Here is a 13860-nt window from a genome sequence, read left to right on the forward strand (position 1 = left end):
TATAAGAGATATAAATATAAATTTATATATAATAAGATATATAAATTCATATAGTTTATATATTTATATAAATATACATAAATAAATATATATATAGTATAAATATATAAATTTCTATAAGAGCTTACAAAATTAAAGAATTGCGAGAAAAATGAGAAAATTTTCATGAAAGATTAATTCGTCGAATCCAAAATTATTAGAAAAAAAATTTATAAACTATAATCGAGCGACGATGGTTTTGGGACACATTTGGTGTCTACATATATATTATAGACATAAAAATACTCCGACTGTTTCCTTTTCGTTTCCTTCAACCTCCTTATTGATAATTACTTGCGCATCAAAATAATTAACTGCACATTTCGCAAGATAGACAATACATTTTATCGAAAAAAGTGTGTGTAATATACGTTTTTAATACTCACTGAAAATTCAACGCAAATGCATCACCTTGGTTGATAAAAATGTGACTCCTTTACGAAAATGACTCTTCAAACAGACTGGCAGTTTATTTCGGAGGAGATTCCTCTTCCACACAGAGAGAGAGAGATGATCATATGTACAATAATGCTGATATGATACGTCGACCGAATCTTCTATTCTTCTTCGAAGGACTGGAAGGGAAGAAACGAAAGGGCGTTCGGCAGGAGCGATGACACGATGTCGCAAAAATATTCGTACAAAGCGCAGGCGGTGTATTGTATATATACAGAGTCTATTATTGAATTAAAAATGGAAATGTACGCAGAGAAGAAACGTAAAAATTCGGAGATCTGTATTCGGAGATATAATATATGTATATCTATATATGTATAAGTGGAGTTTTCTATCACACATCAATTTTGGCGAAACGTTTACCTGAAGACGTTCGCCTGACGTAATAATAATAAAAAAAAAAAAGAAGAAAAAAATTGAAATTGCGCAAATACGATGTTCCGGCAGAGTTTTTCTTCTAATCAATTTCCGAGGATCGGGACACAAATCTCTCATTCCGCCTCTCTTTCTCTCTCGCCCTCGCGATGACAAATTATTAATTTCGTTCATTTATTATCGTTCTCGCTTCTCGTTATTCCACTTTAAGAGTTTAATATACAACACGCACGCACGACATATTTAAACATATGCATTCGCATTCACACTCTTGCTTACATTTTCAGGATGGATCATCATCCATCTCTCCCTACATAAAGATCCACATATTTTATTCCATTCTCGATTCTATTATCTAGCTGCAATCGTCGAGTCTTAATTATTAGACTACATAATTTCTACAAAAATTTAGACTGCGAGCGGTAGAATCTTTTTCATCAAATAATACATAAAGAGAGATTTCGCCAACATTATGTGTATATGTGTGTGTAGTTTTGTTGGCACGAAGACGTAGTCAATTGTGATCTTTCGTTGTACGCACAAAAAAGGAAAAAAATTATGAACACTTCCTACTTGAAAATGACTCTTAACATTCTACAAAAATATTGTCGAAAATATTTATATACTTAAGAATAAAAATTCTCATTACGAACACGTTGCTGGTACGAAATCTTGCGTAACGTGTATTTGTATACGCTACTTTTATTACTTATCAAACTAATAATCTTTTTTTATCACTATCATAAAAGCCGTATTCTTCTCTTTTTTCTTTCTTTCACAATCGAAAACGTAATCCTCTCAAGACAGAAATAAATTTCGATAAATACAATACTTTTTTCATCCAAATTAGAAGTATTTTCTCTATAATAAGCAACGAAAATGTTGACATATTCGGGCAACCAGCACTCGAATCATACAAAATATCGGCGAAAAAATTAAGGTTCCTGGCTCTTCATCGATCATGTTGGAATTATGACGTCAGAAAAGAGAAAACACATGCTAAAAATTCTTAGATGTCATTTCGAAACATCTTTTCATTCAAAAATAGCATCTAAGAATTTTCAGTGTGTGCTTTCTCGCACTCTCGCCTCTGACGTCACAATCTGACATAGCTGCAACAAAGATCCAGAAGCCTTGAAAGAACTACTAATAAATCCTTTCGTGCGTATACATTGACTCGGTATTATCTTTTAAAATAACAATCTTTAGCATTACACACAATCGATAACTTAAATTTTCCACTCTCTTCTAAATTTTTGATCTCCAAAAAATTATACGCAAAATCGATCTCCTAATTATAATAATCTTGCTTCGCAATCCGGTCTTGTATTAAATCAGCTCGCAACTGATGAATATATTTCATAACAACGAGAGAATATCCTAAAAATTTACAAATAACAGTTTTTTTAATTTTTGCGCATTGCCTAAAACATTTTTTGTTATCTCTCAATTTTGGAAAATTTTCTTACCTCCTTTACAGAGGATCAAATCAGAGGGATTGAGATTATATCACATAAACATCTCTCTCTCCGAATTGAGGGTACAATAATGGACAAAGAGATAAATTCTCTTAAAACGCTCGCGATTACAGGTCGTCTCTTGACAATCAACGCGCCGGAGAACACTCTACATATGTGTATGTGTATACGAGTATATGTGTTGTGTGTACATGTGTCAAGAGATCGGAATTTTCACGTCTCATTGAAATCTCATACAAGAAAAACACTGAGCGTCATACAAACGGTATATAATTCTACGCCTTACTCTGGGGATGCATCTTGTGGGGTGTTCATACGTTAAAAAAGGGGTGTATTATGTATATGCGTATATATACAAATATATATATATATATACACATGATACTGGCAGTATAACTTTCGCCTTCTCTCTCTTTCTCTCTCTCTCGCAGACACACAAAATTCGCGCACCGATTCATTCTGACGTTACAATAGTTTCTTCACGACAAAACGGAGGACCGTCCTCATCCTTAGACTCGTAGAAATCATATGTGAGCTGTCTCTCTCTCTCTCGTACAAAATACTGCGATGTCGCGAAAGTCTCGTTGTTACAACATTTATCTCCTTGTAACGCATCATACTTTTTTCCTAGCAATCATCATCATCATCATAATCATCATCACATGCATCATCGCTCGCCGGATGTTTTCTCCTTTATTCTACTTAAGCATACGATACGAGAAAATGAACGGGATTCGTCAATGGAACTGTGCGCCCTTTCATACATCGCTTTGACATTACAAATCATAAATCAAAGTAAGATGACGTGGGAGAATTTAAGTAATTTTTTTAATTCACTGTACAGTTTTGCATAGTAGAGATGCAAAATATACTTTTATACATATTATTTGGAGTTCCTTACCACTCCCAAAACTGATTGAATTACGACTAATTCAGATTGATAAAATATATCAAACACTCCATCTTGTTTTTTTATTCCACGTTAATAAGTGCAGTGTGTAATGAAGTATCAACATGAGTGTCATCATAAAGTCCAAAGTTTATCAAAATTTATACAGCTATTTACTAATCTATATCGAAAATTCCGAAGAAGATCTTTGATATATTTTAATTAATCTGTACTATCAAACACAAGTGATACAAAGTTAGCTTGACTCATGTTGTAAGAAAAAGTTTACGCGATTTCTCACTCTTGATGTCATAATTCAATGCAGCTGCAGTAAAGAAGTTCTTACAAAGACAAGCAAATTTATACAAGACAGCTCTTAATCGCTCTAATCGCATATAAACAATACTTCAGAAAGTGTAGGACAAAAAAAATATTAGAAAGTATTAATTGGCTGCAATCAATATTAATTGACGATATCAGGAAGAGCGTTAATTAAGTAATTTTTCTTCTGCTATAAACAAAGTTTAGCATTTCGTCATCATACTTCACCATATTTTGTCGCTTTATCGCTTCGGATATATTCATATCAGTAGAACATGAAGATAAATGTAATTTAACTGATACATTTGCAAAAAAATGAATTGCAGCAAGTGCAACAGAATTTACAGTTCCTACAATTCATTAAATAAAGTATTAAGGCTCCTCGCAGACCAAGTATCGTCATAAGAAAAAAATCACGCAGAAAAAATACATTGAATATACATTTACAATTTTTTTCGCAATAATTGCTAAACTAAATATCTGCTGTTTTAATATCTCTCCCACGACATCTCTTACATTTCGAACGCGGAAAACGCAAGTTCATGCTACGCTTCACTTTCATTAGAGACTTATTAAACTCACATATACACGTATAAGGTTCGTCGAAACTTTTCATATGTATGGAATAATGTGAGCGACGATACTATATATAAACACGCGAATGAAAATGTCATTTTTAATTTTTTTTTTATATCATAGCGCGCAACGTTGTCTCTCAACGTCGTTTATTAAATAGGTATTATAACTTAGACGTTTGGCAGTGTCCATTTTCATTTTTTGTCTTCGTCCCCATATTACTTACATATCACTCTTATAAAGAGTATGCTGTGGTATGAATCGAAAAAGACGTTCCTAAAAAATCGATACTACATAAAGAACGTAATGATTTGCGTGAAGTAGAAATTTTCTTAAAATAATATCGATGTATAAACAATATATATATATATATATATATAATAAATTTTACACGAAACATGATTCATCTGAGCCGAAATATTGACTTTTGTGCTTTTGTATAAGTTTTACAAAAATTATTTGCCTAAGGAATTTGGCGAAAGGAAGATTTTCAAAGTTTCTTTTATTTATGCTCGCTTTTTTATATATCTTACGGCTATATATAATAAAAAAGGCGTCAGATCTCTCATTTCATACCACAGTGACCTCGGATTGTTTAAGCCTCTTGCACGAAAATCAAAATGCAAAAAGTATCATTGCATTGCGTTTAAACATTTTTTTTTTAATAATTAGCAGATACGAAAAGAGAAAAGTATTTATATTTTAAAATATTGATTCAAGCACCCAAACTGTTTATGGACCTGTCACTAAAATATCGGGAAACACGCATTTATGAGACAAATATTAAATATCTCAGAATAATATTATCTATCCAGTGACTATAAACTAAAAATTAGTTTAATTAATTTTAAAAAATTCAATTGAAAATTGTCTAGTTATGTTAAAATGTAAAAAGATCATATTTAAAATACGATTACGATTTTTTGTATATCGGACAGATTCTTCGTATAAAAGATATATCCGTAAATTCGTAAAACTATCATGCTAGTTTCCCGTTAATAAATGTCACAAACAAACACGTGTATCTGCAAAATAATCAAACATTATTACGAATCTCGCTAACAGAATTATTACAGACGGAAATCAAATGCTTCGTTAAATCCTCTAATAAGCTCTTTTGATTCGAAACTCTAATAATGGCTATACAATCGCAATGTCTACATTATATCGTTTAGAGAGTTTAGCTTCATAGATATTTTCTGATTAGAGTAAGTCATGACCATAGATTCTGTGCACAGTCTGAGGTACAAAAATGCTTCTTAATATAATAATCCCGGCAGGATTATCCAGAGTTGTATAAAATAATCTGTATCAAAAATTATCGTAAGAGAATTTGTGACACTGTTACATTTTTTTTCTGTTTACTGTGTTTATCGTATCTAAACTGCGTGCTAAACGATCGTTTAGATATTAATATATATGTATAAACCTATTTTTATGTACAATTTTGCAATTTAGCATCTAATGATTCAATGCATAAACATTAGTTTCTTACAGTGCGCAATTACTACTTGATATAATGAGCTCACAATATTTTGTGTGCCTGATAACACAGTTTTGAGTAATCGAAATTTATCGGCGTTATCCTATATAGCACAGACAACTTGGCCAATTTACTTACATATTTCGCCGAAGAAGTGCGTTAGTTCACTTGAATTAATTTTAAAAACGATACGAAAAAAAGATGTGTTTTTTCCTTCTTTTAATAGTCTTGTAATAGTGAGCAATGCTTAAGTCTGCACCTTCATCGTCTCAAGTACACCGCTTTGAGAATCTGATCTATACGAAAAGAAAGAACACTAAACAGTGATTGGCACAATTCTATTTGTTTTTAATTATCATTATTTCATTACGTAATAACCGAATTATAAAAATAATGTATGCAGAATATCTCCTTTTAATCGATCATCCCCCCAAATTTTTTTATTTTTAATTGTACAACAAAATGTTTCAAACAAAAGTTTGATTTGAAAGGGGACAGAAGATGATACTACTAATTTTTTTTAAGGCACTTTTCAAAATTATTAAAAGGTCAATTATGTTTTTTTTTAAATGGAACCACTATATTTTTTTCTATAAATCGATTCCTCGCAATATTCACTATAAAAAGTTATAAGGATAAGATAGCCAAAAAGTGAATATGTTTATGTCAAATTTAAATGTAAAATATTTCAAACTATTAATTTTTTGGCCATCTTACCCTTATAATTTTTTATACCAAAAATTACAAAGAATCGATTTATATAAAATATATATATATATAGTAATATATTCCATTTAAGAATAACATAAATGACCTTTAAATGATTTTGAAAAGTACCGTTTAAAAAAAGTCTGCAGCACCATCTTCTGCCCCCTTCAAATCAAACAACTTTTGCTTGAAACATTTTATACGATCTAAAATGAAAAAGTTTTTGAGGGTGATCGATTAAAATGGGACATCCTGTATTTTTAACAATCACATGTGATAGATGAAATTTATCTATTGGAAAATTTTTGATTCGCATCGTATTGTCGTCTACTCGAAAAAGTAAAAATGTAATCCAAGACAATGAAGTTACAGAAGTCACAGAAACTACTTTCTCTCTCTACGAGTGTATTGAAAAATAACCTTCGCAGTATCATACGTCTGCTTTTGTTTTTTACTCTCTTTTATTATCACTAGCCGCTAATATTCTCGCTAGTATATTAGTTCAAGTGAGAGGAACGACAACTGTCTGTTGCAATTCACTTTTTCCTTTTGTTATGTCGTACTTGTGGTCTTATCCCTGGATATTCAGGGATAAGATCGGCCAATCTTCCTATAAGACGCGGACGTAAAGCAACACGGAACTTGATTTTCGCGCGGCTTACATCATCGAATCCCTCCCCGCAAGTCTACTATGCTACACTATTTACAACTGATAAGCAATACGTCTGACTGTTCTTGTAAATATCATTAAAACGAGCATTTTTCGCCTACTACTCATCGTTAAAATAAATGTGTGAATGATGAATGAAAAGGTATGTGTACATCAAGAATCAATACGGAACGTTTTTTTATAAATAAAAATAGATAAATAGATGAAATGCATAAAAACACATGCATCGAACGACTAAAAAGTCTGTCAGTCGTAAGAAAAAAAAATTATTGTTAAATTAAGACTCCTGGACGTCGACCCTCTTGGAATTGTGACGTCAGAGGCGAGGAAACACACGCTAAAAATTCTTAAATGCCATTTCGAAATAAGATATTCGGTGAAACAACACTTCAAATGAATTTAGCACACTCTTATCTCGAGAAAACTATCCCTTAATAATAATCAATCAACAGCTGTAAAATGACTGTAATATGAGTGACTCAGTCCGTCTTTGCACGTGCGCAGTCATGACAAAGTCTGATATCACGATTCATTTTACGGTTGTTGATTGATTCTCAAAAGAAAAGAATAGTTTTTGAAGTATTTTAAGAGTGTGCAAAAGCCATCTGAAATAATGTTCCATTGAAATATATTTTCATTTAAAAATGGCATCTAAGAATTTTCAGCGTGTGCTTTCTCGCATCTGACGTCATAATCTAACATAGTTGCGGCGAGAATCCAGGAGCCTTAATAATTCAATAAAACGTACGCGACGTATTTACATTTACAAGAACATTCACATATTCTACGCCGATAAATACATACATTTTGATGAAATGTACGTAATAAGTGGCAGTGCACGTGACGCAAAACAATTCATCACAATTATTTTGCTTGTAAAACACACCGAGAATTGATTACAGGATTCCGGCAGCTGGATCGGCCATCTTAATACACTTACTTGATGTAACTCTGAACTTAAAATTTGTATACGATTGCAATATATTTCGTAGTAAGCGGATTATTTATTTACCGTTAAGTATTGAGTCCCTCCCATTCGATGAGGTATTGTGTCTGACCGTTCGGCCCTATCCTCTTCGCTTTGATAACGAACTTTTCACCGGCAGCGATTCTGTTAGCCGCACCAAAGTAAATATTCACCGACGATTTCAAATCATCCAGAGATATGTCGGGCGCACTTTGCTTCACGGGCGAACACTTTGGAGATGAAGGCATGCTGCTCTTTCTTTGCGGTTGCGAATCGGGAGGAGGTGGCAATTTATCATTGCTCTGCCGCTGTCTCAACCTCCTACCGTTTAAGGCATAATCCACACAATTCCCAATTTGACTACTCGCACTGCTCGAGGCACCATTAAATGAACTTCTTAAATTCCTGGCAAATTCACTTTTAACTTCGTTATTACGAGCCGGCAGAATGGCCGCCGTTTTGCTGGCGGTGTGCTGAAATTGTTGCTGCAGCTGCTGCTGGGACGGACGTCCTCGTCGATGTTGCCTTCTGCGCTTCACCTGCCCATTTCTGTCCACGATAATATCCTTCTCGGATAGCTGCCTCTTGGCCGGACGCACCACCGGCGGTTGCGAGATCACAGGTGTCAGCGGTAGGGGTAAGGTGATGGGACACTGGTTGTAGGGTAACGGCGTGCTCGAGTTTCCCTGATTAAGGCTGCAGGGCGTACCTACAAGATCGCTGAACGGATTGTTCTTCCCCTCGAAATCCTTGGGCGGTGGAATAAAGGAATCGAGGGTCCCTCGCGAGCTGGTCTCATCTCCGCTCGTATCCGCCGGCGTCGATGGTGGCATAGGATGCATCAGATCCACGGAACTAGGTACGGATAACTCGGACATGCCTGATGTTGTGGCTGGTGGTGTCGGCGGTCCGGAAACGGAAGTCGGAGGTGTCGGTGGTAGATCGGATGCTTCAGAACTTCGTGATTTGCTCTGCGTTACAGAGAAAAGAAAATATTAATAACACTATGTATAACTTTAGCATTATTAGAGTGTCTATTCAGATTTTGTAACAAAATTCACTGAGAATTCCTTGATTTTCTCGGTATTTTCGTTTAAAATTTCAAGTAAAATGAGAAAATTTGCATTGTAGATACAACTTTTTCCATTATTGTAGTTTCTTTATTATTGTATATGTTTTTTTAATGTTTTCTAGCCATACTTTCATACAACTGGAAAGTGCAGTTTTTCTAGCATTTAATATTGACGTTAATTGTAAAAATATATGTAAGAATATAATATAAAATAAAAATGGAAAACAAAAAATAATTTATTATAAACATCTCAAGGAATACTAATTTACTTCATAAATATTATCTATTAAAAAATTGAATAATTTTCTTATAAACTTTATATAAGATAATACGAAAAATAGAATTGTCAAAAAAATTACATAAACTTAAATATTGGCAAGACATGTTAGATATATTTTTCAAGTGCTAAATAAGAATAAAATTAGTAAAAGGATAATTTTTTTAATTCCCTGAATCTCTATCAAAGTCCATGAGAATTTCTTGATTAAGGCTGAACAAAATTCCTTGAGAATATCAGGGTTTTCCCGGAAGTTTGCACCTTAATATAAGAAATGATATAAGAGAGTAATCTTATCTGTACCTTGGCAATGGCATTTTTCAATAATTTCCTCGCTTTTCTGTATCTCGCTTCTCGAACTCCTTGCGACTTTCCCATGGTACCGTCTCCTTTCTCCCTTTTCTTATGTTTACGTAACATTCTTTCTCGTGAACTACCTAATGCCATCAGACGACGTCTTCTTTGTAAGCTCAACTTTGGAAATGGGAATGATTTTTTTACAAAACCGCCACCGCTATACCTGAAAGAATAAGCAAAATTCTCTAATGAAAAATCCATTATACAAAATAACATATTGCACACACACACACACATTTGCATATGTTTAAAGGCACAAAAATCATAAAAATTTTTAAATTTTTATCATTGCCAACAAAAGTAATTTTATAAATTATAAATGGATATGTGTAAAAAATGAAATTTACCTTTCTCTCAACGACTGCGTCGATTGACTGGGTGGACTTGGACTCGGACACGAACTTTGTTCTGCTTCCGAATTTTGATAAAGTGTACCTCGCATTACTAGATCCGAAGGATTCACAGAAATTTCTACATTCTCGGCCACGCTTTGCCTCAACGCGATCAATTGTTTTGTACTTTCTGGCAAACTCACAGGGCTAAAATAATTAAATTTTGCATATTGCACAAATACAAATAGATATAATACTCTGTAAATTGCAAACAATCAATGTATATTTGAGATGTATAATAATAGTATACTAACCCTATTTGTGGAGGAAGATACTGCAGTCTTTTGTTTACACCCAACCAACATCTACGTAACACGGAATCGTCTATTTCACCGGAGGCTGGAAGGTTGACGACTGGACAAGGTGGTGGCAGTCTGACACGGAGGCCCCATATTGTAGTACGTTTCTTTATCTCTCTACCGCACTTGAATCTAGTTCTGTTGTTTGTCAATATCGATAATATCGATTCCCTGCGTATTTCAATGCTAACATCTCTAATCTGAAAGCGAACAACAAACATTATATCAAGCACTGAAATATCATATAGATTAAAATATTTGATTTTAATAAAAAAAAGTATAAGATTCTTACCCGTGGTGGAAGTTGCAACGTATACCAATTGTCGTTTGCATAAGGTATGATAACAGTGTCCAAGTCGTAATACTTTTTAGCGTTATAAACAGTCAAGTTGTACAACATCAGGTGCACCAGATCTACCCATTTCATTTCCAAACGCCGAACAAATTCTTTCCCGTGATTGCACATTGAACAAACAAATACATAGAATCTGCAATCATAAGAGATTCCAATCATGTAAGAATGCATGAAAACAATCTAATAAAATTGAATTTGATTAAATGCATTGTCATTTTTTTGTATTTGCACTCACCTATCACCGCTGTACAAGGGGTGAGTTAAGCATCTGATGCACTTTTCATGAAACCACTGCTTGCAACGAGCACATTGTAACATCTGCGCATACCATTCACCATTAAGTCCGCAATAACAATAAATTTGTTCGGCGTTCACTCTGTGATGTGCATCCCAGTTCAACATATCAGGCTGAAATAATATATAAAGATATTTATCTTCCTTTTATAAATAACATCACACATAATCAGAGAAACTATTCGCCAAATTAATAACGCATATTTCACATTTGAATCTTACGTCATACGGCAATTTCGTCATATCATCTGGTGGTGGTTGAGGTTGGTCCCTACCGCTGCAAACTTTTCTGATACTTGCTTTAACCATAGAAGTTTTTGGCTCGCAAGGTTCACGCGAACGCGGCTGGCTATCTGTACATCTCTTACACATCCAGTGAATATCCACACCTGAATCCTGTTTTGGTATTTGAGGCTGCAAACACGCATGTTTTTCGTTTATTAAAACCACCATTTTGTATCTCAACCAGATTTTTTTTTCAAAAATCTAATTTTAATCAATGTTTCTGTAAAAATATAAAGTAGATTCACATGTACCTGATGACACATTTGATGATAGCCACGTCCACACTTGTCGCAAACAATAATGTCATTGTCAGTCTTAGGCTGAGATTTTTTGCAAAGAACACACATAACATCCGAGTCTGGCATAGCCAGCTTTGTCAGCTCTTTAAACGAGGACCAGGAAGATGTGTTGTCCATAAAATTGACAAGACATCTTTCCCTTGCCAAGTCCACCTATGCAAAAAAAGAAAAAAAAGAAACAGAATTGTTAAACCACTGTGTCAATTCACCATTCGACTAAAAAAGAATCATTGATAATTTATCTGTACCTCGACAACTGTACCAAGGTAAAATTTGCCATCTTTATGCTGAAGAACATCATCTCCATGAGAGAAGCCAATCCGCTGTTCCCTTGTGGTGCTATCCGGCGCTGCCAGACTTTCCTCAAGTTCTGACATTTTCTACCCTGTTTGTAAATCATACAAAATGCTACGATATAACAATTAAAGACACTTTTCTATTTGCGATACCAAAAAACTTGTATATATTTGCTAGAAATGACGTAAAAAATCTCTATGTATCTACAAAAAAAGACTGATAGATTATTTTAAATAAACAATTATGCAAGATATATTTGAACTCCTTGTAATGAAAAGATAATATTATTAAATTAATCCCAAGTTTAATAAAATTATTTATATATTCTTTTTCCAATCTAAATTTCAATCATATTATTTAAAATTAAAATCGCACACAAATATCGCGAATAATTTCGCTCGAGTCCGCGATGCGGAAGCTATCTAAAAAGAAGAAAAAAAATACTAACGGAAATACACAACACGCTTCTCTTCTATCCCTTCTGGAAAGAGCGCCAGCTAAATCGCGACTCGCCACCTGCCATGAAAATCGAGGGTTCGCCTGGAGGAAGGATACACGATCGCGGCCATATGATCGGCGTCTTGTTACGAGAAAAAAAAAAAAAAAAAAGAAAGAAAACAAAAAACAAAAAAAAACAGTCTCGAGGAAGAGAGAGAGGGAGAGCGTCGCGACGACGCTCTTCCTCCGAGTCGTCGTTCACGGATGCATCCCCGCAACCCGGGGAGGCTTCTACGAGGCACAACAAGTTTCTCGCCGTCCGGCGAAACCGACGCCCCGAGTCGGCGTTCGTGAACGATCAATCGACGAGGACGTCGCGAAACAGAGACGAGGATAAAGAAGGAGAGAGAGAGGAAGAAAGAGAGAAAGAGAGAGAGAGAGAATAAAAAGAAAGATGGAGAAAGAGAGAGAGACCAACAACCCCCGGAGACGACCTGGGGCGGTGTTCGCCCCCCTCCACCCTGGGGGGGAGGAGGACGCGCTCCCGGGGAGGACGCCGCGCGTCGTAAATAAACTCCCTCGTCGTCCGGAGGCCGGCGACGAGGAGGTCGACGTACCTCAGCGTGTCTCGGCGTGTCCTGGAATCATGCGGGCCTCATTATTCCCTCCAATCCCGCTCAGCCATTTATTGCAGCGATCATATGGGGAGGGCCCCGTCACGATCGGCTCGTGTTTTGTTCACGCTCCCTCCGGGACGACGACGACGACGACGACGGCAGCGGCGACGACGGCGGCAGCGGCAAAAACCCGACTCCGCGCGGTGACAGCTCGGTGACAGACGCGCTGTGCCGATCACGACGACGCCGGGGGCACCCTCCGTAGGCCGGCACCCGCACGGATCACCACGCGCCCTCAATTCTTGTACACGGCATCACCGCGGCGAACTCGGCGCACGTTCATTGCGTCCCGTGGAAATTCGAACGAGCACCGTCCGCCATGTTCGGGGAAAACACTTGCCGTGGGGCGACTACGCGGCTCAAGCGCGCCACCGTGGGACGGGACCGCGAAGCTGTCAGGGACGTAGTTAGGGAGCGCCGGGCCCGCGAGATTGGAATTTTTCTTCATCCGAAGAGAAAATGTCAAAAAAAGATTTTTCCTAGGATTTTCTTTTTCGCAGTTGTTTACTGTAAAAAAAATGTAAAATTATATAAATAATAAGTGTCAAATTACACGATAGATGATGAAATTTTATACATTTTTTGATTTAATTTTACATTTATAATTTATGTAATTTTACGTATTTTTATATAACATTACATATTTTTTAACAGTATGTATTATTGACAGAATTATTCTAACATTGATCTCTCTAAATATATTGTAATTATTGATAAATATTTAAATATAAACATTTTGTAAATATTTTATTTATATAATAAAATATTCTATAATATTTTATAATATAATTAACTCTTTAACAATTATTTTATAAATATTGTATATTTTATTTACAATAATATTTATAATATTTGA

At 35.2% G+C, this 13860-nt stretch overlaps 1 protein-coding gene across 2 annotated transcripts; it reads right to left on the reverse strand.

Moving 5' to 3' along the window:
- Window positions 1–484: 484 nt before the first annotated feature.
- Pcl (polycomb protein Pcl) lies at window positions 485–13358 on the reverse strand. 2 transcript variants are annotated; one of them, XM_085483268.1, is made up of 11 exons: window positions 12945–13358; window positions 12338–12469; window positions 11841–11977; window positions 11545–11745; window positions 11231–11422; window positions 10950–11122; window positions 10652–10847; window positions 10315–10559; window positions 10016–10207; window positions 9615–9831; window positions 485–8933 (listed from the first exon to the last, which is right to left on the reverse strand). In XM_085483268.1, exons 3-11 carry the CDS (start codon window positions 11967–11969, stop codon window positions 8010–8012), a joined length of 2469 nt encoding a protein of 822 aa, XP_085339394.1. In that variant the 5' UTR covers window positions 11970–11977; window positions 12338–12469; window positions 12945–13358; the 3' UTR covers window positions 485–8009. The 2 variants fall into 2 exon arrangements, with proteins under 2 accessions (XP_085339394.1, XP_029162807.2); XM_029306974.2 differs by lacking the exon at window positions 12338–12469.
- Between the last annotated feature and the right edge of the window lie 502 nt (window positions 13359–13860).

This window comes from Nylanderia fulva, unplaced genomic scaffold (genome assembly GCF_048542155.1).
Source record: "Nylanderia fulva isolate GAGA-0341 unplaced genomic scaffold, ASM4854215v1 Scaffold24, whole genome shotgun sequence".
Taxonomy (NCBI): Eukaryota; Metazoa; Arthropoda; class Insecta; order Hymenoptera; family Formicidae; genus Nylanderia; species Nylanderia fulva.